The 25,340-nt window shown below is 46.9% G+C and overlaps 1 protein-coding gene across 1 annotated transcript in view; it reads left to right on the top strand.

Moving 5' to 3' along the window:
• Positions 1 to 25,340, top strand: part of LOC140405778 (deaminated glutathione amidase-like) — a gene marked incomplete at its 5' end in the record, with an annotated part of 96,139 nt that overhangs the window by 8,369 nt on the left and 62,430 nt on the right. The window contains one exon of the mRNA XM_072494210.1: positions 5,942 to 6,067. Coding sequence (XP_072350311.1) covers positions 5,942 to 6,067 — 126 coding nt within the window. The remainder of the gene's footprint in view (positions 1 to 5,941; positions 6,068 to 25,340) is intronic.

The raw sequence follows: 25,340 nt of genomic DNA, 5'->3' as shown, positions 1-25,340 counted from the left end.
CTGTATCTAACCCCGTGCTGTACCTGTCCTGGGAGTGTTTGATGGGGACTGTGTAGAGGGAGCTTTACTCTGTATCTAACCCCGTACTGTACCTGTCCTGGGAGTTTTTGATGGGGACAGTGTAGAGGGAGCTTTACTCTGTATCTAACCCCGTGCTGTACCTGTCCTGGGAGTGTTTGATGGGGACTGTGTAGAGGGAGCGTTACTCTGTGTCTAACCCCGTGCTGTACCTGTCGTGGGAGTGTTTGATGGGGACAGTGTGGAGGGAGCTTTACTCTGTTTCTAACCCCCTGCTGTACTGAGTTTGCACTGAGTGCTGAATGTGGTGCTTTTTGAGTGCTATAGTAAGAGTTTGGTGACCGAGGGAGTATAAGGCTTCATTTTTATCTAAAGTTTAGTCTTTCTTTTATTTAGTTAATTAACTTAAAAGTTGCTGTTTGGTTTAGAACAAGGTGAATTTTCAATAAGCTTTAAACAGGCTTCTACTTGTAGGCACTTGCAGCTGGAGCTTGTTAATTAGTTAATTGGATTAGGCCAGTTTTTCAGAGGCTGGATTCACAGTATAAAAGTGATCCCCTGCAGTGCAGACTTTGTTTGCACTGAGTGCTGAATTTGGTGATTTTTGAGTGCTGTAGTAAGAGTTTGGTGACCGAGGGAGTGCTGAATTTGGTGCTTTTTGAGTGCTGTAGTAAGAGTTTGGTGACCGAGGGAGTGCTGAATTTGGTGCTTTTTGAGTGCTATAGTAAGAGTTTGGTGACCGAGGGAGTGCTGGATTTGGTGCATTTTGAGTGCTGTAGTAAGAGTTTGGTGACCGAGGGAGTTAGGTGAGGAGGGAGTAAGGTGCTCCTTTCATTTTGTTTCTGACATTTCCGCAAAGAGTGCGAAGAGAGCCAGGAGTTTACAGAAAGTGTAGCTGACTGGGAGCAGAGTCGGAGGGCGGAGATCTAGTTAGTCCACAGGGCAGCTATATTCTGTCAGGTAAGAAGGGATGGAGGCTAGGCCAGTTACATGCTCCTCCTGTAGGATGTGGGTGGTGAGGGATACCACCGGTGTCCCCACTGACTATACCTGCGGGAAGTGCACTCAACTTCAGCTCCTCAAAGACCGTGTTAGGGAACTGGAGCTGAAGCTGGATGAACTTCGGATCATCCGGGAGGCAGAGGGGGTGATTGAGAAGAGTTACAAGGAGGTAACCACACCCAAGGTACAGGACAAGAATAGCTGGGTTACAGTCAGGGGGAAAAAAACAAACAGGCAGACAGTGCAGGGATCCCTCGTGGCCGTTCCCCTTCAAAACAAGTATACCGTTTTGGATGCTGTTGGGGGGGATGACCTACCGGGGGAAGGCCCTAGCGGCCAGGTCTCTGGCACTGAGTCTGGCTCTGGGGCTCAGAAGGGAAGGGGGGAGAATAGAAAAGCAATAGTTGTAGGAGATTCAATGGTTAGGGGAATAGATAGGAGATTCTGTGGTCGCGAGCGAGACTCCCGGAAGGTATGTTGCCTCCCGGGTGCCAGGGCCAGGGATGTCTCGGATCGTGTCTTCAGGATCCTTAAGGGGGAGGGGGAGCAGCCAGAAGTCGTGGTGCACATTGGTACCAACGACATAGGTAGGAAAAGGGGTGTGGAGGTAATGAACAAGTTTAGGGAGTTAGGCTGGAAGTTAAAAGCCAGGACAGACAGAGTTGTCATCTCTGGTTTGTTGCCGGTGCCACGTGATAGCGAGGCTAGGAATAGGGAGAGAGTGCAGTTGAACACGTGGCTGCAGGAATGGTGTAGGAGGGAGGGCTTCAGGTATTTGGATAATTGGAGCGCATTCTGGGGAAGGTGGGACCTGTACAAGCAGGACGGGTTGCATCTGAACCAGAGGGGCACCAATATCCTGGGAGGGAGGTTTTCTAGTACTCTTCGGGAGGGTTTAAACTAATTTGGCAGGCGAATGGGAACCGGATTTGTAGTCCAGCAACTAAGGTAGCCGATATTCAGGACGCCAAAGCATGTAGTGAGGCAGTGGGGAAGGGAACACTGACAAAGGAGAGTACTTGCAGGCACGGAGATGGGTTGAAGTGTGTATACTTCAACGCAGGAGAGTACTTGCAGGCACGGAGATGAGTTGAAGTGTGTATACTTCAACGCAAGAAGCATCAGGAATAAGGCGGGTGAACTTAAGGCATGGATCGGTACTTGGGAATACGATGTGGTGGCCATCACGGAAACTTGGATAGAAGAGGGGCAGAAATGGTTGTTGGAGGTCCCTGGTTATAGATGTTTCAATAAGATTAGGGAGGGTGGTAAAAGAGGTGGGGGGGTGGCATTATTAATTAGAGATAGTATAACAGCTGCAGAAAGGCAGTTCGAGGAGTATCACCCTATTGAGGTAGTATGGGTTGAAGTCAGAAATAGGAAAGGAGCAGTCACCTTGTTAGGAGTTTTCTATAGGCCCCCCAATAGTAGCAGAGATGTGGAGGAACAGATTGGGAAACAGATTTTGGAAAGGTGCAGAAGTCATAGGGTAGTAGTCATGGGCGACTTTAACTTCCCAAATATTGAGTGGAAACACTTTAGATCAAATAGTTTGGATGGGGTGGTGTTTGTGCAGTGTGTCCAGGAAGCTTTTCTAACACAGTATGTAGATTGTCCGACCAGAGGAGGGGCAATATTGGATTTAGTACTGGGTAATGAACCAGGGCAAGTGATAGATTTGTTAGTGGGGGAGCATTTTGGAGATAGTGACCACAATTCTGTGACTTTCACTTTAGTAATGGAGAGGGATAGGTACGTGCAACAGGGCAAGGTTTACAATTGGGGGAAGGGTAAATACGATGTTGTCAGACAAGAATTGAAGTGCATAAGTTGGGAACATAGGCTGTCAGGGAAGGACACATGTGAAATGTGGAACTTGTTCAAGGAACAGGTGCTACGTGTCCTTGATATGTATGTCCCTGTCAGGCAGGGAAGAGATGGTCGAGTGAGGGAACCATGGTTGACAAGAGAGGTTGAATGTCTTGTTAAGAGGAAAAAGGAGACTTATGTAAGGCTGAGGAAACAAGGTTCAGACAGGGCATTGGAGGGATACAAGATAGCCAGGAGGGAACTGAAGAAAGGGATTAGGAGAGCTAAGAGAGGGCATGAACAATCTTTGGCGGGTAGGATCAAGGAAAACCCCAAGGCCTTTTACACATATGTGAGAAATATGAGAATGACTAGAGCGAGGGTAGGTCCGATCAAGGACAGTAGCGGGAGATTGTGTATTGAGTCTGAAGAGATAGGAGAGGTCTTGAACGAGTACTTTTCTTCTGTATTTACAAATGAGAGGGGCGATATTGTTGGAGAGGACAGTGTGAAACAGATTGGTAAGCTCGAGGAAATACTTGTTAGGAAGGAAGATGTGTTGGGCATTTTGAAAAACTTGAGAATAGACAAGTCCCCCGGGCCTGACGGGATACATCCAAGGATTCTATGGGAAGCAAGAGATGAAATTGCAGAGCCATTGGCAATGATCTTTTCGTCCTCACTGTCAACAAGGGTGGTACCAGGGGATTGGAGAGTGGCGAATGTCGTGCCCCTGTTCAAAAAAGGGACTAGGGATAACCCTGGGAATTACAGGCCAGTTAGTCTTACTTCGGTGGTAGGCAAAGTAATGGAAAGGGTACTGAAGGATAGGATTTCTGAGCATCTGGAAAGACACTGCTAGATTAGGGATAGTCAGCACGGATTTGTGAGGGGTAGGTCTTGCCTTACAAGTCTTATCGAATTCTTTGAGGAGGTGACCAAGCACGTGGATGAAGGTAAAGCAGTGGATGTAGTGTACATGGATTTTAGTAAGGCATTTGATAAGGTTCCCCATGGTAGACTTATGCAGAAAGTAAGGAGGCATGGGATAGTGGGAAATTTGGCCTGTTGGATAACGAACTGGCTAACCGATAGAAGTCAGAGAGTGGTGGTGGATGGCAAATATTCAGCCTGGATCCCAGTTACCAGTGGCGTACCGCAGGGATCAGTTCTGGGTCCTCTGCTGTTTGTGATTTTCATTAATGACTTGGATGAGGGAGTTGAAGGGTGGGTCAGTAAATTTGCAGACGATACGAAGATTGGTGGAGTTGTGGATAGTAAGGAGGGCTGTTGTCGGCTGCAAAGAGACACAGATAGGATGCAGAGCTGGGCTGAGAAGTGGCAGATGGAGTTTAACCCTGAAAAGTGTGAGGTTGTCCATTTTGGAAGGACAAATATGAATGCGGAATACAGGGTTAACGGTAGAGTTCTTGGCAATGTGGAGGAGCAGAGAGATCTTGGGGTCTATGTTCATACATCTTTGAAAGTTGCCACTCAAGTGGATAGAGCTGTGAAGAAGGCCTATGGTATGCTCGCGTTCATTAACAGAGGGATTGAATTTAAGAGCCGTGAGGTGATGATGCAGCTGTACAAAACTTTGTTAAGGCCACATTTGGAGTACTGTGTACAGTTCTGGTCGCCTCATTTTAGGAAGGATGTGGAAGCTTTGGAAAAGGTGCAAAGAAGATTTACCAGGATGTTGCCTGGAATGGAGAGTAGGTCTTACGAGGAAAGGTTGAGGGTGCTAGGCCTTTTCTCATTAGAACGGAGAAGGATGAGGGGCGACTTGATAGAGGTTTATAAGATGATCAGGGGAATAGATAGAGTAGACAGTCAGAGACTTTTTCCCCGGGTGGAACAAACCATTACAAGGGGACATAAATTTAAGATGAAAGGTGGAAGATATAGGAGGGATATCAGAGGTAGGTTCTTTACCCAGAGAGTAGTGGGGGCATGGAATGCACTGCCTGTGGAAGTAGTTGAGTCGGAAACATTAGGGACCTTCAAGCAGCTATTGGATAGGTACATGGATTACGGTAAAATGATATAATGTAGATTTATTTGTTCTCAAGGGCAGCACGGTAGCATTGTGGATAGCACAATGCTTCACAGCTCCAGGGTCCCAGGTTCGATTCCGGCTTGGGTCACTGTCTGTGTGGAGTCTGCACGTCCTCCCCGTGTCTGCGTGGGTTTCCTCCGGGTGCTCCAGTTTCCTCCCACAGTCCAAAGATGTGCAGGTTAGGTGAATTGGCCAATGATAAATTGCCCTTAATGTCTAATATTACCCTTCGTGTTGGGTGGAGGTGTTGAGTTTGGGTAGGGTGCTCTTTCCAGGTGCCGGTGCAGACTCAAAGGGCCGAATGGCCTCCTTCTGCACTGTAAATTCAATGATAATCTATGATTAATCTAGGACAAAGCTTCGACACAACATTGTGGGCCGAAGGGCCTGTTCTGTGCTGTATTTTCTATGTACCTGTCCTGGGAGTGTTTGATGAGGACAGTGTAGAGGGAGCTTTACTCTGTATCTAACCCCGTGCTGTACCTGTCCTGGGAGTGTTTGATGGGGTCAGTGTAGAGGGAGCTTTACTCTGTATCTAACCCCGTGCTGTACCTGTCCTGCGAGTGTTTGAAGGGGACAGTGTTGAGGCAGCTTTACTCTGTTTCTAAACCCGTGCTGTACCTGTCCTGGGAGTGTTTGATGGGGACAGTGTAGAGGGAGCTTTACTCTGTATCTAACCCCGTGCTGTACCTGTCCTGGGAGTGTTTGATGGGGACAGTGTAGAGGGAGCTTTGCTCTGTATCTAACCCCGTGCTGTACCTGTCCTGGGAGTGTTTGATGGGGACAGTGCAGAGGGAGCTTTACTCTGTATCTAACCCGTGCTGTACCTGTCCTGGGAGTGTTTGATGGGGACAGTGCAGAGTGAGCATTACTCTGTATCTAACCCAGCGCTGTACCTGTCCTGGGAGTGTTTGATGGGGACAGTGTAGAGGGAGCTTTACTCTGTATCTAACACTGTGCGGTTCCTGTCCTGGGAGTGTTTGATGGGGACAGTGGAGAGGGAGCTTTACTCTGTATCTAACCCCGTGCTGTATATTTCCACCCCTGATTTAGGTTGGCCTTGCCATCTGCTATGACCTTCGTTTTCCTGAAATTTCGCTGGCACTGGCTGAAGCAGGAGCTGAAATCTTGACATATCCATCAGCATTCACCGTGAGAACCGGATTAGCTCATTGGGAGGTGAGTTCAATAGTGATTTCAGTGCGTGTGAGCCCGGGTGTGAGGGAACTCTCCTTTAATAGTGATTTCAGTGTGTGTGAGCCCGGGTGTGAGGAACACTCCTTTCATCGTGATTTCAGTGTGTGTGAGCCCGGGTGTGAAGGAACACTCCTTTAATAGTGATTTAAGTGTGTGTGAGCCCGGGTGTGAAGGAACGCTCCTTTAATAGTGAATTCAGTGTGTGTGAGCCCGGGTGTGAAGGAACACTCCTTTCATAGTGATTTCAGTGTGTGTGAGCCTGGGTGTGAAGGAACGCTCCTTTAATAGTGAATTCAGTGTGTGTGAGCCCGGGTGTGAAGGAACACTCCTTTCATAGTGATTTCAGTGTGTGTGGGCCTGGGTGTGAGGGAACACTCCTTTAATAGTGAATTCAGTGTGTGTGAGCCCGGGTGTGAAGGAACACTCCTTTAATAGTGATTTCAGTGTGTGTGAGCCTGGGTGTGAAGGAACACTCCTTTCATAGTGAATTCAGTGTGTGTGTGAGCCTGGGTGGGTGTGAAGGAACGCTCCTTTCATAGTGATTTCAGTGTGTGTGAGCCCGGGTGGAAAGGAACGCTCCTTTAATAGTGAATTCAGTGTGTGTGAGCCTGGGTGTGAAGGAACGCCCCTTTCATAGTGATTTCAGTGTGTGTGAGCCTGGGTGTGAAGGAACGCTCCTTTAATAGTGAATTCAGTGTGTGTGTGAGCCTGGGTGGGTGTGAGGGAACACTCCTTTAATAGTGAATTCAGTGTGTGTGTAAGCCTGGGTGTGAAGGAACGCTCCTTTAATAGTGAATTCAGTGTGTGTGAGCCTGTGTGTGAAGGAACGCTCCTTTAATAGTGATTTCAGTGTGTGTGAGCCTGGGTGTGAAGGAACGCTCCTTTAATAGTGAATTCAGTGTGTGTGTGAGCCCGGGTGTGAAGGAACGCTCCTTTAATAGTGATTTCAGCGTGTGTGAGCCTGGGTGTGAAGGAACGCTCCTTTAATAGTGATTTCAGTGTGTGTGAGCCCGGGTGTGAAGGAGCACTCCTTTAATAGTGAATTCAGTGTGTATGAGCCCTGGTGTGAGGGAACACTCCTCTAATAGTGAATTCAGTGTGTGTGAGCCCGGGTGTGAGGGAACGCTCCTTTAATAGTGATTTCAGTGTGTGTGAGCCTGGGTGTGAAGGAACGCTCCTTTAATAGTGATTTCAGTGTGTGTGAGCCTGGGTGTGAAGGAACGCTCCTTTAATAGTGATTTCAGTGTGTGTGAGCCTGGGTGTGAAGGAACACTCCTTTAATAGTGATTTCAGTGTGTGTGAGCCGGGGTGTGAAGGAACGCTCCTTTAATAGTGATTTCAGTGTGTGTGTGAGCCCGGATGTGAGGGAACACTCCTTTAATAGTGAATTCAGTGTGTGTGAGCCCGGGTGTGAAGGAACACTCCTTTAATAGTGAATTCAGTGTGTGTGTGAGCCTGGGTGTGAAGGAACGCTCCTTTAATAGTGATTTCAGTGTGTGTGTCCGGGTGTGAAGGAACACTCCTTTAATAGTGAATTCAGTGTGGTTGAGCATGGGTGTGAAGGAACACTCCTTCAATAGTGATTTCAGTGTGTGTGAGCCTGGGTGTGAAGGAACGCTTCTTTAATAGTGATTGCAATGTGTGTGAGCCCGGGTGTGAAGGAACACTCCTTTAATAGTGATTTCAGTGTGTGTCAGCCCGGGTGTGAAGGAACGCTCCTTTAATAGTGATTTCAGTGTGTGTGAGCCTGGGTGTGAAGGAACGCTCCTTTAATAGTGAATTCAGTGTGTGTGAGCCCGGGTGTGAAGGAACACTCCTTTCATAGTGATTTCAGTGTGTGTGGGCCTGGGTGTGAGGGAACACTCCTTTAATAGTGAATTCAGTGTGTGTGAGCCCGGGTGTGAAGGAACACTCCTTTAATAGTGATTTCAGTGTGTGTGAGCCTGGGTGTGAAGGAAGGCTCCTTTAATAGTGAATTCAGTGTGTGTGTGAGCCTGGGTGGGTGTGAAGGAACGCTCCTTTCATAGTGATTTCAGTGTGTGTGAGCCCGGGTGGAAAGGAACGCTCCTTTAATAGTGAATTCAGTGTGTGTGAGCCTGGGTGTGAAGGAACGCCCCTTTCATAGTGATTTCAGTGTGTGTGAGCCTGGGTGTGAAGGAACGCTCCTTTAATAGTGAATTCAGTGTGTGTGTGAGCCTGGGTGGGTGTGAGGGAACACTCCTTTAATAGTGATTTCAGTGTGTGTGAGCCCGGGTGTGAAGGAACGCTCCTTTAATAGTGATTTCAGTGTGTGTGAGCCCGGGTGTGAAGGAACACTCCTTTAATAGTGAATTCAGTGTGTGTGTAAGCCTGGGTGTGAAGGAACGCTCCTTTAATAGTGAATTCAGTGTGTGTGAGCCTGGGTGTGAAGGAACGCTCCTTTAATAGTGATTTCAGTGTGTGTGAGCCTGGCTGTGAAGGAACGCTCCTTTAATAGTGAATTCAGTGTGTGTGTGAGCCCGGGTGTGAAGGAACGCTCCTTTAATAGTGATTTCAGCGTGTGTGAGCCTGGGTGTGAAGGAACGCTCCTTTTATAGTGATTTCGGTGTGTGTGAGCCCGGGTGTGAAGGAGCACTCCTTTAATAGTGAATTCAGTGTGTATGAGCCCGGGTGTGAGGGAACACTCCTCTAATAGTGAATTCAGTGTGTGTGAGCCCGGGTGTGAGGGAACGCTCCTTTAATAGTGATTTCAGTGTGTGTGAGCCTGGGTGTGAAGGAACGCTCCTTTAATAGTGATTTCAGTGTGTGTGAGCCTGGGTGTGAAGGAACGCTCCTTTAATAGTGATTTCAGTGTGTGTGAGCCTGGGTGTGAAGGAACACTCCTTTAATAGTGATTTCAGTGTGTGTGAGCCGGGGTGTGAAGGAACGCTCCTTTAATAGTGATTTCAGTGTGTGTGTGAGCCCGGATGTGAGGGAACACTCCTTTAATAGTGAATTCAGTGTGTGTGAGCCCGGGTGTGAAGGAACACTCCTTTAATAGTGAATTCAGTGTGTGTGTGAGCCTGGGTGTGAAGGAACGCTCCTTTAATAGTGATTTCAGTGTGTGTGTCCGGGTGTGAAGGAACACTCCTTTAATAGTGAATTCAGTGTGGTTGAGCATGGGTGTGAAGGAACACTCCTTCAATAGTGATTTCAGTGTGTGTGAGCCTGGGTGTGAAGGAACGCTTCTTTAATAGTGATTGCAATGTGTGTGAGCCCGGGTGTGAAGGAACACTCCTTTAATAGTGATTTCAGTGTGTGTCAGCCCGGGTGTGAAGGAACGCTCCTTTAATAGTGATTTCAGTGTGTGTGATCCCGGGTGTGAAGGAACACTCCTTTAATAGTGATTTCAGTGTGTGTGAGGCCAGGTGTGAAAGAACACTCCTTTAATAGTGATTTCAATGTGTGTGAGCCCGGGTGTGAAGGAACACTCCTTTAATAGTGATTTCAGTGTGTGTGAGCCTGGGTGTGAAGGAACACTCCTTTAATAGTGAATTCAGTGTGTGTGTGAGCCTGGGTGTGAAGGAACACTCCTTTAATAGTGATTTCAGTGTGTGTGAGGCCAGGTGTGAAAGAACACTCCTTTAATAGTGATTTCAATATGTGTGAGCCCGGGTGTGAAGGAACACTCCTTTAATAGTGATTTCAGTGTGTGTGAGCCTGGGTGTGAAGGAACACTCCTTTAATAGTGAATTCAGTGTGTGTGTGAGCCTGGGTGTGAAGGAACACTCCTTTAATAGTGATTTCAGTGTGTGTGAGCCCGGGTCTGAAGGAGCACTCCTTTAATAGTGATTTCAGTGTGTGTGAGCCTGGGTGTGAAGGAATACTCCTTTAATAGTGAATTCAGTGTGTGTGTGAGCCTGGGTCTGAAGGAACACTCCTTTAATAGTGATTTCAGTGTGTGTGAGCCCTGGTGTGAGGGAACACTCCTTTAATAGTGATTTCAGTGTGTGTGAGCCCGGGTGTGAAGGATCACTCCTTTAATAGTGATTTAAGTGTGTGTGAGCCCGGGTGTGAAGGAGCACTCCTTTAATAGTGATTTCAGTGTGTGTGTGAGCCTGGGTGTGAAGGGAACACTCCTTTAATAGTGATTTCAGTGTGTGAGCCTGGGTGTGAAGGAACACTCCTTTAATAGTGATTTCATTGTGTGTGAGCCTGGGTGTGAAGGAACACTCCTTTAATAGTGATTTCAGTGTGTGTGAGCCCGGGTGTGAAGGAACACTCCTTTAATAGTGATTTCAGTGATTGTGAGCCCGGGTGTGAAGGGACACTCCTTTAATAGTGAATTCAGTGTGTTTGAGCCCGGGTGTGAAGGAACATTCCTTTAATAGTGATTTCTCGTTGTGTGTGAGCCCTGGTGTGGAGGAACACTCCTTTAATAGTAACTTCAGTGTGTGTGTGAGCCCGGGTGTGAAGGAACGCTCCTTTAATAGTGATTTCTCTGTGTGTGTGTGTGAGCCCTGGTGTGGAGGAACATTCCTTTAATAGTGATTTCAGTGTGTGTGTGAGCCCGGGTGTGAAGGAACGCTCCTTTAATAGTGATTTCTCTGTGTGTGTGAGCCCTGGTGTGGAGGAAAACTCCTTTAATAGTAATTTCAGTGTGTGTGTGAGCCCGGGTGTGAAGGAACGCTCCTTTAATAGTGATTTCAGTGTGTGAGAGTCCGGGCGTGAAGGAACACTCCTTTAATAGTGATTTCATTGTGTGTGAGCCTGGGTGTGAAGGAACGCTCCTTTCATAGTGATTTCAGTGTGTGTGTGTGAGCCCGGGTGTGAAGGAACACTCCTTTAATAGTGAATTCAGTGTGTGTGAGCCCGGGTGTGAAGGAACACTCCTTTAATAGTGAATTCAGTGTGTGTGAGCCCGGGTGTGAAGGAACGCTCCTTTAATAGTGAATTCAGTGTGTGTGTGAGCCTGGGTGTGAGGGAACACTCCTTTAATAGTGATTTCAGTGTGTGAGCCTGGGTGTGAAGGAACACTCCTTTAATAATGAATTCAGTGTGTGTGTGAGCCTGGGTGTGAGGGAACACTCCTTTAATAGTGATTTCAGTGTGTGAGCCTGGGTGTGAAGGAACACTCCTTTCATAGTGAATTCAGTGTGTGTGAGCCTGGATGTGAAGGAATGCTCCTTTAATAGTGAATTCAGTGTGTGTGAGCCCGGGTGTGAAGGAACACTCCTTTAATAGTGAATTCAGTGTGTGTGTGAGCCCGGGTGTGAAGGAACACTCCTTTCATAGTGAATTCAGTGCGTGTGTGAGCCCGGGTGTGAAGGAACGCTCCTTTAATAGTGAATTCAGTGTGTGTGTGAGCCTGGGTGTGAGGGAACACTCCTTTAATAGTGATTTCAGTGTGTGAGCCTGGGTGTGAAGGAACACTCCTTTCATAGTGAATTCAGTGTGTGTGAGCCTGGGTGTGAAGGAACACTCCTTTAATAGTGATTTCAGTGTGTGAGCCTGGGTGTGAAGGAACACTCCTTTCATAGTGAATTCAGTGTGTGAGCCTGGGTGTGAAGGAACATTCCTTTAATAGTGATTTCAGTTTGTGTGAGCCCGGGTGTGAAGGACACTCCTTTCATAGTGAATTCAGTGTGTGTGAGCCTGGGTGTGATGGAACATTCCTTTAATAGTGATTTCAGTGTGTGTGAGCCCGGGTGTGAAGGAACGCTTTTTTAATAGTGATTTCTGTGTGTGTGAGCCCGGGTGTGAAGGAACGCTCCTTTAATAGTGAATTCAGTGTGTGTGTGAGCCTGGGTGTGAAGGAACACTCCTTTAATAGTGAATTCAGTGTGTGTGAGCCCGGGTGTGAAGGAACGCTCCCTTAATAGTGAATTCAGTGTGTGTGTGAGCCTGGGTGTGAGGGAACACTCCTTTTAATAGTGAATTCAGTGTGTGTGAGCCGGGGTGTGAAGGAACACTCCTTTAATAGTGATTTCAGTCTGTGTGAGCCCGGGTGTGAAGGAACGCTCCTTTAATAGTGATTTCTCTGTGTGTGTGAGCCCTGGTGTGGAGGAACACTCCTTTAATAGTAATTTCAGTGTGTGTGCGAGCCCGGGTGTGAAGGAACGCTCCTTTAATAGTGATTTCAGTGTGTGTGTGTGAGCCCGGGTGTGAAGGAACACTCCTTTAATAGTGATTTCATTGTGTGTGAGCCTGGGTGTGAAGGAACACTCCTTTAATAGTGAATTCAGTGTGTGTGTGAGCCTGGGTGTGAGGGAACACTCCTTTAATAGTGAATTCAGTGTGTGTGTGAGCCTGGATGTGAAGGAACACTCCTTTCATCGTGAATTCCGTGTGTGTGAGCCCGGGTGTGAAGGAACGCTCCTTTAATAGTGATTTCTCTGTGTTTGTGTGAGCCCTGGTGTGGAGGAACATTCCTTTTAATAGTGATTTCAGTCTGTGTGAGCCCGGGTGTGAAGGAACGCTCCTTTAATAGTGATTTCTCTGTGTGTGTGAGCCCTGGTGTGGAGGAACACTCCTTTAATAGTAATTTCAGTGTGTGTGTGAGCCCGGGTGTGAAGGAACGCTCCTTTAATAGTGATTTCAGTGTGTGTGTGTGAGCCCGGGTGTGAAGGAACACTCCTTTAATAGTGATTTCATTGTGTGTGAGCCTGGGTGTGAAGGAACACTCCTTTAATCGTGAATTCAGTGTGTGTGAGCCCGGGTGTGAAGGAACACTCCTTTAATAGTGAATTCAGTGTGTGTGAGCCCGGGTGTGAAGGAACGCTCCTTTAATAGTTAATTCAGTGTGTGTGTGAGCCTGGGTGTGAGGGAACACTCCTTTAATAGTGATTTCAGTGTGTGAGCCTGGGTGTGAAGGAACACTCCTTTAATAGTGAATTCAGTGTGTGTGTGAGCCTGGGTGTGAGGGAACACTCCTTTAATAGTAATTTCAGTGTGTGAGCCTGGGTGTGAAGGAACACTCCTTTCATAGTGAATTCAGTGTGTGTGAGCCTGGATGTGAAGGAATGCTCCTTTAATAGTGAATTCAGTGTGTGTGTGAGCCCGGGTGTGAAGGAACGCTCCTTTAATAGTGATTTCTCTGTGTGTGTGAGCCCTGGTGTGGAGGAAAACTCCTTTAATAGTAATTTCAGTGTGTGTGTGAGCCCGGGTGTGAAGGAACGCTCCTTTAATAGTGATTTCAGTGTGTGTGAGTCCGGGCGTGAAGGAACACTCCTTTAATAGTGATTTCATTGTGTGTGAGCCTGGGTGTGAAGGAACGCTCCTTTAATAGTGATTTCAGTGTGTGTGTGAGAGCCCGGGTGTGAAGGAACACTCCTTTAATAGTGAATTCAGTGTGTGTGAGCCCGGGTGTGAAGGAACACTCCTTTAATAGTGAATTCAGTGTGTGTGAGCCCGGGTGTGAAGGAACGCTCCTTTAATAGTGAATTCAGTGTGTGTGTGAGCCTGGGTGTGAGGGAACACTCCTTTAATAGTGATTTCAGTGTGTGAGCCTGGGTGTGAAGGAACACTCCTTTAATAGTGAATTCAGTGTTTGTGTGAGCCTGGGTGTGAGGGAACACTCCTTTAATAGTGATTTCAGTGTGTGAGCCTGGGTGTGAAGGAACACTCCTTTCATAGTGAATTCAGTGTGTGTGAGCCTGGATGTGAAGGAATGCTCCTTTAATAGTGAATTCAGTGTGTGTGAGCCCGGGTGTGAAGGAACACTCCTTTAATAGTGAATTCAGTGTGTGTGTGAGCCCGGGTGTGAAGGAACACTCCTTTCATAGTGAATTCAGTGCGTGTGTGAGCCCGGGTGTGAAGGAACGCTCCTTTAATAGTGAATTCAGTGTGTGTGTGAGCCTGGGTGTGAGGGAACACTCCTTTAATAGTGATTTCAGTGTGTGAGCCTGGGTGTGAAGGAGCACTCCTTTCATAGTGAATTCAGTGTGTGTGAGCCTGGGTGTGAAGGAACACTCCTTTAATAGTGATTTCAGTGTGTGAGCCTGGGTGTGAAGGAACACTCCTTTCATAGTGAATTCAGTGTGTGAGCCTGGGTGTGAAGGAACATTCCTTTAATAGTGATTTCAGTTTTTGTGAGCCCGGGTGTGAAGGACACTCCTTTCATAGTGAATTCAGTGTGTGTGAGCCTGGGTGTGAAGGAACATTCCTTTAATAGTGATTTCAGTGTGTGTGAGCCCGGGTGTGAAGGAACGCTTTTTTAATAGTGATTTCTGTGTGTGTGAGCCCGGGTGTGAAGGAACGCTCCTTTAATAGTGAATTCAGTGTGTGTGTGAGCCTGGGTGTGAAGGAACACTCCTTTAATAGTGAATTCAGTGTGTGTGAGCCCGGGTGTGAAGGAACGCTCCTTTAATAGTGAATTCAGTGTGTGTTAGCCGGGGTGTGAAGGAACACTCCTTTAATAGTGATTTCAGTCTGTGTGAGCCCGGGTGTGAAGGAACGCTCCTTTAATAGTGATTTCTCTGTGTTTGTGTGAGCCCTGGTGTGGAGGAACATTCCTTTTAATAGTGATTTCAGTCTGTGTGAGCCCGGGTGTGAAGGAACGCTCCTTTAATAGTGATTTCTCTGTGTGTGTGAGCCCTGGTGTGGAGGAACACTCCTTTAATAGTAATTTCAGTGTGTGTGTGAGCCCGGGTGTGAAGGAACGCTCCTTTAATAGTGATTTCAGTGTGTGTGTGTGAGCCCGGGTGTGAAGGAACACTCCTTTAATAGTGATTTCATTGTGTGTGAGCCTGGGTGTGAAGGAACACTCCTTTAATAGTGAATTCAGTGTGTGTGAGCCCGGGTGTGAAGGAACACTCCTTTAATAGTGAATTCAGTGTGTGTGAGCCCGGGTGTGAAGGAACGCTCCTTTAATAGTGAATTCAGTGTGTGTGTGAGCCTGGGTGTGAGGGAACACTCCTTTAATAGTGATTTCAGTGTGTGAGCCTGGGTGTGAAGGAACACTCCTTTAATAGTGAATTCAGTGTGTGTGTGAGCCTGGGTGTGATGGAACACTCCTTGAATAGTAATTTCAGTGTGTGAGCCTGGGTGTGAAGGAACACTCCTTTCATAGTGAATTCAGTGTGTGTGAGCCTGGATGTGAAGGAATGCTCCTTTAATAGTGAATTCAGTGTGTGTGAGCCCGGGTGTGAAGGAACACTCCTTTAATATTGAATTCAGTGTGTGTGTGAGCCCGGGTGTGAAGGAACACTCCTTTAATAGTGAATTCAGTGTGTGTGTGAGCCCGGGTGTGAAGGAACGCTCCTTTAATAGTGAATTCAGTGTGTGTGTGAGCCTGGGTGTGAGGGAACACTATTTTAATAGTGATTTCAGTGTGTGTGAGCCTGGGTGTGAAGGAACACTCCTTTAATAGTGATTTCAGTGTGTGAGCCTGGGTGTGAAGGAACACTCCTTTCATAGTGAATTCAGTGTGTGAGCCTGGGTGTGAAGGAACATTCCTTTAATAGTGATTTCAGTTTGTGTGAGCCCGGGTGTGAAGGACACTCCTTTAATAGTGAATTCAGTGTGTGTGAGCCTGGGTGTGAAGGAACATTCCTTTAATAGTGATTTCAGTGTGTGTGAGCCCGGGTGTGAAGGAACGCTTTTTTAATAGTGATTTCTGTGTGTGTGAGCCCGGGTGTGAAGGAACGCTCCTTTAATAGTGAATTCAGTGTGTGTGTGAGCCTGGGTGTGAAGGAACACTCCTTTAATAGTGAATTCAGTGTGTGTGTGAGCCTGGATGTGAAGGAACACTCCTTTCATAGTGAATTCAGTGTGTGTGTGAGCCTGGGTGTGAGGGAACACTCCTTTAATAGTGATTTCAGTGTGTGAGCCTGGGTGTGAAGGAACACTCCTTTCATAGTGAATTCAGTGTCTGTGAGCCTGGGTGTGAAGGAACACTCCTTTAATAGTGATTTCAGTGTGTGAGCCTGGGTGTGAAGGAACACTCCTTTCATAGTGAATTCAGTGTGTGAGCCTGGGTGTGAAGGAACATTCCTTTAATAGTGATTTCAGTTTGTGTGAGCCCGGGTGTGAAGGACACTCCTTTAATAGTGAATTCAGTGTGTGTGAGCCTGGGTGTGAAGGAACATTCCTTTAATAGTGATTTCAGTGTGTGTGAGCCCGGGTGTGAAGGAACGCTTTTTTAATAGTGATTTCTGTGTGTGTGAGCCCGGGTGTGAAGGAACGCTCCTTTAATAGTGAATTCAGTGTGTGTGTGAGCCTGGGTGTGAAGGAACACTCCTTTAATAGTGAATTCAGTGTGTGTGAGCCCGGGTGTGAAGGAACGCTCCCTTAATAGTGAATTCAGTGTGTGTGTGAGCCTGGGTGTGAGGGAACACTCCTTTATTAGTGAATTCAGTGTGTGTGAGCCGGGGTGTGAAGGAACACTCCTTTAATAGTGATTTCAGTCTGTGTGAGCCCGGGTGTGAAGAAACGCTCCTTTAATAGTGATTTCTCTGTGTTTGTGTGAGCCCTGGTGTGGAGGAACATTCCTTTTAATAGTGATTTCAGTCTGTGTGAGCCCGGGTGTGAAGGAACGCTCCTTTAATAGTGATTTCTCTGTGTTTGTGTAGCCCTGGTGTGGAGGAACATTCCTTTTAATAGTGATTTCAGTGTGTGTGTGAGCCCTGGTGTGAAGGAACGCTCCTTTAATAGTGATTTCTCTGTGTGTGTGAGCCCTGGTGTGGAGGAACACTCCTTTAATAGTAATTTCAGTGTGTGTGTGAGCCCGGGTGTGAAGGAACGCTCCTTTAATAGTGATTTCAGTGTGTGTGTGTGAGCCCGGGTGTGAAGGAACACTCCTTTAATAGTGATTTCATTGTGTGTGAGCCTGGGTGTGAAGGAACACTCCTTTAATAGTGAATTCAGTGTGTGTGAGCCCGGGTGTGAAGGAACACTCCTTTAATAGTAATTTCAGTGTGTGTGTGTGAGCCCGGGTGTGAAGGAACACTCCTTTAATAGTGAATTCAGTGTGTGTGAGCCTGGATGTGAAGGAATGCTCCTTTAATAGTGAATTCAGTGTGTTGTGAGCCCGGGTGTGAAGGAACACTCCTTTAATAGTGAATTCAGTGTGTGTGTGTGAGCCCGGGTGTGAAGGAACACTCCTTTAATAGTGAATTCAGTGTGTGTGTGAGCCCGGGTGTGAAGGAACGCTCCTTTAATAGTGAATTCAGTGTGTGTGTGAGCCTGGGTGTGAGGGAACACTCCTTTAATAGTGATTTCAGTGTGTGTGAGCCTGGGTGTGAAGGAACACTCCTTTAATAGTGATTTCAGTGTGTGAGCCTGGGTGTGAAGGAACACTCCTTTCATAGTGAATTCAGTGTGTGTGAGCCTGGGTGTGAAGGACACTCCTTTAATAGTGAATTCAGTGTGTGTGAGCCTGGGTGTGAAGGAACATTCCTTTCATAGTGATTTCAGTGTGTGTGAGCCCGGGTGTGAAGGAACGCTTTTTTAATAGTGATTTCTGTGTGTGTGAGCCCGGGTGTGAAGGAACGCTCCTTTAATAGTGAATTCAGTGTGTGTGTGAGCCTGGGTGTGAAGGAACACTCCTTTAATAGTGAATTCAGTGTGTGTGTGAGCCTGGATGTGAAGGAACACTCCTTTCATCGTGAATTCCGTGTGTGTGAGCCCGGGTGTGAAGGAACGCTCCTTTAATAGTGATTTCTCTGTGTTTGTGTGAGCCCTGGTGTGGAGGAACATTCCTTTTAATAGTGATTTCAGTCTGTGTGAGCCCGGGTGTGAAGGAACGCTCCTTTAATAGTGATTTCTCTGTGTGTGTGAGCCCTGGTGTGGAGGAACACTCCTTTAATAGTAATTTCAGTGTGTGTGTGAGCCCGGGTGTGAAGGAACGCTCCTTTAATAGTGATTTCAGTGTGTGTGTGTGAGCCCGGGTGTGAAGGAACACTCCTTTAATAGTGATTTCATTGTGTGTGAGCCTGGGTGTGAAGGAACACTCCTTTAATAGTGAATTCAGTGTGTGTGAGCCCGGGTGTGAAGGAACACTCCTTTAATAGTGAATTCAGTGTGTGTGAGCCCGGGTGTGAAGGAACGCTCCTTTAATAGTGAATTCAGTGTGTGTGTGAGCCTGGGTGTGAGGGAACACTCCTTTAATAGTGATTTCAGTGTGTGAGCCTGGGTGTGAAGGAACACTCCTTTAATAGTGAATTCAGTGTGTGTGTGAGCCTGGGTGTGAGGGAACACTCCTTTCATAGTGAATTCAGTGTGTGTGAGCCTGGATGTGAAGGAATGCTCCTTTAATAGTGAATTCAGTGTGTTGTGAGCCCGGGTGTGAAGGAACACTCCTTTAATAGTGAATTCAGTGTGTGTGTGTGAGCCCGGGTGTGAAGGAACACTCCTTTAATAGTGAATTCAGTGTGTGTGTGAGCCCGGGTGTGAAGGAACGCTCCTTTAATAGTGAATTCAGTGTGTGTGTGAGCCTGGGTGTGAGGGAACACTCCTTTAATAGTGATTTCAGTGTGTGTGAGCCTGGGTGTGAAGGAACACTCCTTTAATAGTGATTTCAGTGTGTGAGCCTGGGTGTGAAGGAACACTCCTTTCATAGTGAATTCAGTGTGTGTGAGCCTGGGTGTGAAGGCACTCCTTTAATAGTGAATTCAGTGTGTGTGAGCCTGGGTGTGAAGGAACATTCCTTTCATAGTGATTTCAGTGTGTGTGAGCCCGGGTGTGAAGGAACGCTTTTTTAATAGTGATTTCTGTGTGTGTGAGCCCGGGTGTGAAGGAACGCTCCTTTAATAGTGAATTCAGTGTGTGTGTGAGCCTGGGTGTGAAGGAACACTCCTTTAATAGTGAATTCAGTGTGTGTGTGAGCCTGGATGTGAAGGAACACTCCTTTCATCGTGAATTCCGTGTGTGTGAGCCCGGGTGTGAAGGAACGCTCCTTTAATAGTGATTTCTCTGTGTTTGTGTGAGCCCTGGTGTGGAGGAACATTCCTTTTAATAGTGATTTCAGTCTGTGTGAGCCCGGGTGTGAAGGAACGCTCCTTTAATAGTGATTTCTCTGTGTGTGTGAGCCCTGGTGTGGAGGAACACTCCTTTAATAGTAATTTCAGTGTGTGTGTGAGCCCGGGTGTGAAGGAACGCTCCTTTAATAGTGATTTCAGTGTGTGTGTGTGAGCCCGGGTGTGAAGGAACACTCCTTTAATAGTGATTTCATTGTGTGTGAGCCTGGGTGTGAAGGAACACTCCTTTAATAGTGAATTCAGTGTGTGTGAGCCCGGGTGTGAAGGAACACTCCTTTAATAGTGAATTCAGTGTGTGTGAGCCCGGGTGTGAAGGAACGCTCCTTTAATAGTGAATTCAGTGTGTGTGTGAGCCTGGGTGTGAGGGAACACTCCTTTAATAGTGATTTCAGTGTGTGAGCCTGGTTGTGAAGGAACACTCCTTTAATAGTGAATTCAGTGTGTGTGTGAGCCTGGGTGTGAGGGAACACTCCTTTAATAGTAATTTCAGTGTGTGAGCCTGGGTGTGAAGGAACACTCCTTTCATAGTGAATTCAGTGTGTGTGAGCCTGGATGTGAAGGAATGCTCCTTTAATAGTGAATTCAGTGTGTGTGAGCCCGGGTGTGAAGGAACACTCCTTTAATAGTGAATTCAGTGTGTGTGTGAGCCCGGGTGTGAAGGAACACTCCTTTAATAGTGAATTCAGTGTGTGTGTGAGCCCGGGTGTGAAGGAACGCTCCTTTAATAGTGAATTCAGTGTGTGTGTGAGCCTGGGTGTGAGGGAACACTCCTTTAATAGTGATTTCAGTGTGTGTGACCCTGGGTGTGAAGGAACACTCCTTTAATAGTGATTTCAGTGTGTGAGCCTGGGTGTGAAGGAACACTCCTTTCATAGTGAATTCAGTGTGTGAGCCTGGGTGTGAAGGAACATTCCTTTAATAGTGATTTCAGTTTGTGTGAGCCCGGGTGTGAAGGACACTCCTTTAATAGTGAATTCAGTGTGTGTGAGCCTGGGTGTGAAGGAACATTCCTTTAATAGTGATTTCAGTGTGTTTGAGCCCGGGTGTGAAGGAACGCTTTTTTAATAGTGATTTCTGTGTGTGTGAGCCTGGGTGTGAAGGAACGCTCCTTTAATAGTGAATTCAGTGTGTGTGTGAGCCTGGGTGTGAAGGAACACTCCTTTAATAGTGAATTCAGTGTGTGTGTGAGCCTGGATGTGAAGGAACACTCCTTTCATAGTGAATTCAGTGTGTGTGTGAGCCTGGGTGTGCGGGAACACTCCTTTAATAGTGATTTCAGTGTGTGAGCCTGGGTGTGAAGGAACACTCCTTTAATAGTGATTTCAGTGTGTGTGAGCCCGGGTGTGAAGGAACGCTCCTTTAATAGTGATTTCTCTGTGTTTGTGTGAGCCCTGGTGTGGAGGAACATTCCTTTTAATAGTGATTTCAGTCTGTGTGAGCCCGGGTGTGAAGGAACGCTCCTTTAATAGTGATTTCTCTGTGTTTGTGTAGCCCTGGTGTGGAGGAACATTCCTTTTAATAGTGATTTCAGTGTGTGTGTGAGCCCGGGTGTGAAGGAACGCTCCTTTAATAGTGATTTCTCTGTGTGTGTGAGCCCTGGTGTGGAGGAACACTCCTTTAATAGTAATTTCAGTGTGTGTGTGAGCCCGGGTGTGAAGGAACGCTCCTTTAATAGTGATTACAGTGTGTGTGTGTGAGCCCGGGTGTGAAGGAACACTCCTTTAATAGTGATTTCATTGTGTGTGAGCCTGGGTGTGAAGGAACACTCCTTTAATAGTGAATTCAGTGTGTGTGAGCCCGGGTGTGAAGGAACACTCCTTTAATAGTGAATTCAGTGTGTGTGAGCCCGGGTGTGAAGGAACGCTCCTTTAATAGTGAATTCAGTGTGTGTGTGAGCCTGGGTGTGAGGGAACACTCCTTTAATAGTGATTTCAGTGTGTGAGCCTGGGTGTGAAGGAACACTCCTTTAATAGTAATTTCAGTGTGTGAGCCTGGGTGTGAAGGAACACTCCTTTCATAGTGAATTCAGTGTGTGTGAGCCTGGATGTGAAGGAATGCTCCTTTAATAGTGAATTCAGTGTGTTGTGAGCCCGGGTGTGAAGGAACACTCCTTTAATAGTGAATTCAGTGTGTGTGTGTGAGCCCGGGTGTGAAGGAACACTCCTTTAATAGTGAATTCAGTGTGTGTGTGAGCCCGGGTGTGAAGGAACGCTCCTTTAATAGTGAATTCAGTGTGTGTGTGAGCCTGGGTGTGAGGGAACACTCCTTTAATAGTGATTTCAGTGTGTGTGAGCCTGGGTGTGAAGGAACACTCCTTTAATAGTGATTTCAGTGTGTGAGCCTGGGTGTGAAGGAACACTCCTTTCATAGTGAATTCAGTGTGTGTGAGCCTGGGTGTGAAGGACACTCCTTTAATAGTGAATTCAGTGTGTGTGAGCCTGGGTGTGAAGGAACATTCCTTTCATAGTGATTTCAGTGTGTGTGAGCCCGGGTGTGAAGGAACGCTTTTTTAATAGTGATTACTGTGTGTGTGAGCCCGGGTGTGAAGGAACGCTCCTTTAATAGTGAATTCAGTGTGTGTGTGAGCCTGGGTGTGAAGGAACACTCCTTTAATAGTGAATTCAGTGTGTGTGTGAGCCTGGGTGTGAAGGAACACCCCTTTCATAGTGAATTCAGTGTGGGAGCCTGGTTGTGAAGGAACATTCCTTTAATAGTGATTTCAGTTTGTGTGAGCCCGGGTGTGAAGGACACTCCTTTAATAGTGAATTCAGTGTGTGTGAGCCTGGGTGTGAAGGAACATTCCTTTAATAGTGATTTCCGTGTGTGTGAGCCCGGGTGTGAAGGAACGCTTTTTTAATAGTGATTTCTGTGTGTGTGAACCCCGGTGTGAAGGAACGCTCCTTTAATAGTGAATTCAGTGTGTGTGTGAGCCTGGGTGTGAAGGAACACTCCTTTAATAGTGAATTCAGTGTGTGTGAGCCCGGGTGTGAAGGAACGCTCCCTTAATAGTGAATTCAGTGTGTGTGTGAGCCTGGGTGTGAGGGAACACTCCTTTAATAGTGAATTCAGTGTGTGTGAGCCGGGGTGTGAAGGAACACTCCTTTAATAGTGATTTCAGTCTGTGTGAGCCCGGGTGTGAAGGAACGCTCCTTTAATAGTGATATCAGTGTGTGAGCCTGGTTGTGAAGGAACACTCCTTTCATCGTGAATTCAGTGTGTGAGAGCCTGGGTGTGAAGGAACATTCCTTTAATAGTGATTTCAGTGTGTGTGAGCCCTGGTGTGGAGGAACACTCCTTTAATAGTGATTTTAGTTTGTGTGAGCCTGGGTGTGAAGGAACACTCCTTTAATCGTGAATTCAGTGTGTGTGTGAGCCTGGGTGTGAGGGAACACTCCTTTAATAGTGATTTCAATGTGTGTGTGAGTCCGGGTGTGAAGGAACACTCCCATTTATTGTGATTTCAGTGTGTGTGAGCCTGGGTGTGAAGGAACACTCCTTTAATAGTGATTTCAGTGTGTGTGACCCCGGGTGTGGAGGAACACTCCTTTAATAGTGATTTCAGTGTGTGTGAGCCTGGGTGTGAAGGAACACTCCATTAATAGTGATTTCAGTGTGTGTGACCCCGGGTGTGGAGGAACACTCCTTTAATAGTGATTTCAGTGAGTGTGTGAGTCCGGGTGTGAAGGAACACTCCATTTATTGTGATTTCAGTGTGTGTGAGCCTGGGTGTGAAGGAACACTCCTTTAATAGTGTTGTCAGTGTGTGTGAGCCCGGGTGTGAAGGAACACTCCTTTAATAGTGATTTCAGTGTGTGTAACCCCGGGTGTGGAGGAACACTCCTTTAATAGTGATTTCAGTGTGTGTGAGCCTGGGTGTGAGGAACACTCCTTTCATAGTGATTTCAGTGTGTGTTCGCCTGGGTGTGGAGGAACACTCCTTTAATAGTGATTTCAGTGTGTGTGCGCCCGGGTGTGAAGGAACACTCCTTTAATAGTGATTTCAGTGTGTGTGAGCCTGGGTGTGAAGGAACACTCCTTTAATAGTGATTTCAGTGTGTGTGAGCCCGGGTGTGAGGAACACTCCTTTAATAGTGATTTCAGTGTGTGTGAGCCCGGGTGTGAGGAACACTCCTTTAATAGTGATTTCTGTGTGTGTGACCCCGGGTGTGGAGGAACACTCCTTTAATAGTGATTTCAGTGTGTGTGAGCCTGGGTGTGAAGGAACGCTCCTTTAATAGTGAATTCAGTGTGTGTGAGCCCGGGTGTGAGGAACACTCCTTTAATAGTGATTTCTGTGTGTGTGACCCCGGGTGTGGAGGAACACTCCTTTAATAGTGATTTCAGTGTGTGTGAGCCCGGGTGTGAAGGAACACTCCTTTAATAGTAAATTCAGTGTGTGTGAGCCTGGGTGTGAAGGAACGCTCCTTTAATAGTGATTTCAGTGTGTGTTAGCCTGGGTGTGAGGAACACTCCTTTAATAGTGATTTCAGTGTGTGTGTGAGTCCGGGTGTGAAGGAACACTCCATTTATTGTGAATTCAGTGTGTGTGAGCCTGGGTGTGAAGGAACGCTCCTTTAATAGTGATTTCAGTGTGTGTTAGCCTGGGTGTGAAGGAACGCTCCTTTCATAGTGATTTCAGTGTGTGTGAGCCCGGGTGTGAAGGAACACTCCTTTAAAAGTGATTTCAGTGTGTGTGAGCCTGGGTGTGAAGGAACGCTCCTTTAATAGTGATTTCAGTGTGTGTGGGCCTGGGTGTGAGGGAACACTCCTTTAATAGTGATTTCAGTGTGTGAGGGCGTGGGTGTGAGGGAACACTCCTTCAATAGTGATTTCAGTGTGTGTGAGCCCGGGTGTGAAGGAACACTCCTTTAATAATGATTTCAGTGTGTGTGACCCCGGGTGTGGAGGAACGCTCCTTTAATAGTGATTTCAGTGTGTGTGACCCCGGGTGTGGAGGAACACTCCTTTAATAGTGATTTCAGTGTGTGAGGGCGTGGGTGTGAGGGAACACTCCTTTAATAGTGTTTTCAGTGTGTGTGAGCCCGGGTGTGGAGGAACGCTCCTTTAATAGTGATTTCAGTGTGTGTGACCCCGGGTGTGGAGGAACACTCCTTTAATAGTGATTTCAGTGTGTGAGGGTGTGGGTGTGAGGGAACACTCCTTTAATAGTGTTTTCAGTGTGTGTGAGCCCGGGTGTGAAGGAACACTCCTTTAATAGTGATTTCAGTGTGTGTGACCCCGGGTGTGGAGGAACACTCCTTTAATAGTGATTTCAGTGTGTGTGAGCCTGGGTGTGAGGAACACTCCTTTAATAGTGATTTCAGTGTGTGTGACCCCGGGTGTGGAGGAACACTCCTTTAATAGTGATTTCAGTGTGTGTGACCCCGGGTGTCGAGGAACACTCCTTTAATAGTGATTTCAGTGTGTGTGAGCCCGGGTGTGAAGGAACACTCCTTTCATAGTGATTTCAGTGTGTGTGAGCCTGGGTGTGAAGGAACACTCCTTTAATAGTGATTTCAGTGTGTGTGACCCCGGGTGTGGAGGAACACTCCTTTAATAGTGATTTCATTGTGTGTAACCCCGGTGTGGAGGAACACTCCTTTAATAGTGATTTCAGTGTGTGTGACCCCGGGTGTGGAGGAACACTCCTTTAATAGTGATTTCAGTGTGTGTGTGAGTCCGGGTGTGAAGGAACACTCCATTTATTGTGATTTCAGTGTGTGTGAGCCTGGGTGTGAAGGAACACTCCTTTAATAGTGATTTCAGTGTGTGTGACCCCGGCTGTGGAGGAACACTCCTTTAATAGTGATTTCAGTGCGTGTGACCCCGGGTGTGGAGGAACACTCCTTTAATAGTGATCTCAGTGTGTGTGAGCCTGGGTGTGAGGAACACTCCTTTAATAGTGATTTCAGTGTGTGTTAGCCTGGGTGTGGAGGAACACTCCTTTAATAGTGATTTCAGTGTGTGTGAGCCTGGGTGTGAAGGAACACTCCTTTAATAGTGATTTCAGTGTGTGTGAGCCTGGGTGTGAAGGAACACTCCTTTAATCGTGATTTCAGTGTGTGTGAGCCCGGGTGTGAGGAACACTCCTTTAATAGTGATTTCAGTGTGTGTGTGCCCGGGTGTGAGGAACACTCCTTTTATAGTGATTTCTGTGTGTGTGACCCCGGGTGTGGAGGAACACTCCTTTAATAGTAAATTCAGTGTGTGTGAGCCTGGGTGTGAAGGAACACTCCTTTAATAGTGATTTCAGTGTGTGTGAGCCCGGGTGTGAAGGAACGCTTTTTTAATAGTGATTTCTGTGTGTGTGAGCCCGGGTG

The sequence above is a fragment of the Scyliorhinus torazame genome, unplaced genomic scaffold, assembly GCF_047496885.1.
Source record: "Scyliorhinus torazame isolate Kashiwa2021f unplaced genomic scaffold, sScyTor2.1 scaffold_218, whole genome shotgun sequence".
NCBI lineage: Eukaryota > Metazoa > Chordata > Chondrichthyes > Carcharhiniformes > Scyliorhinidae > Scyliorhinus > Scyliorhinus torazame.
This window is presented reverse-complemented; position numbering and strand designations above follow the sequence as displayed.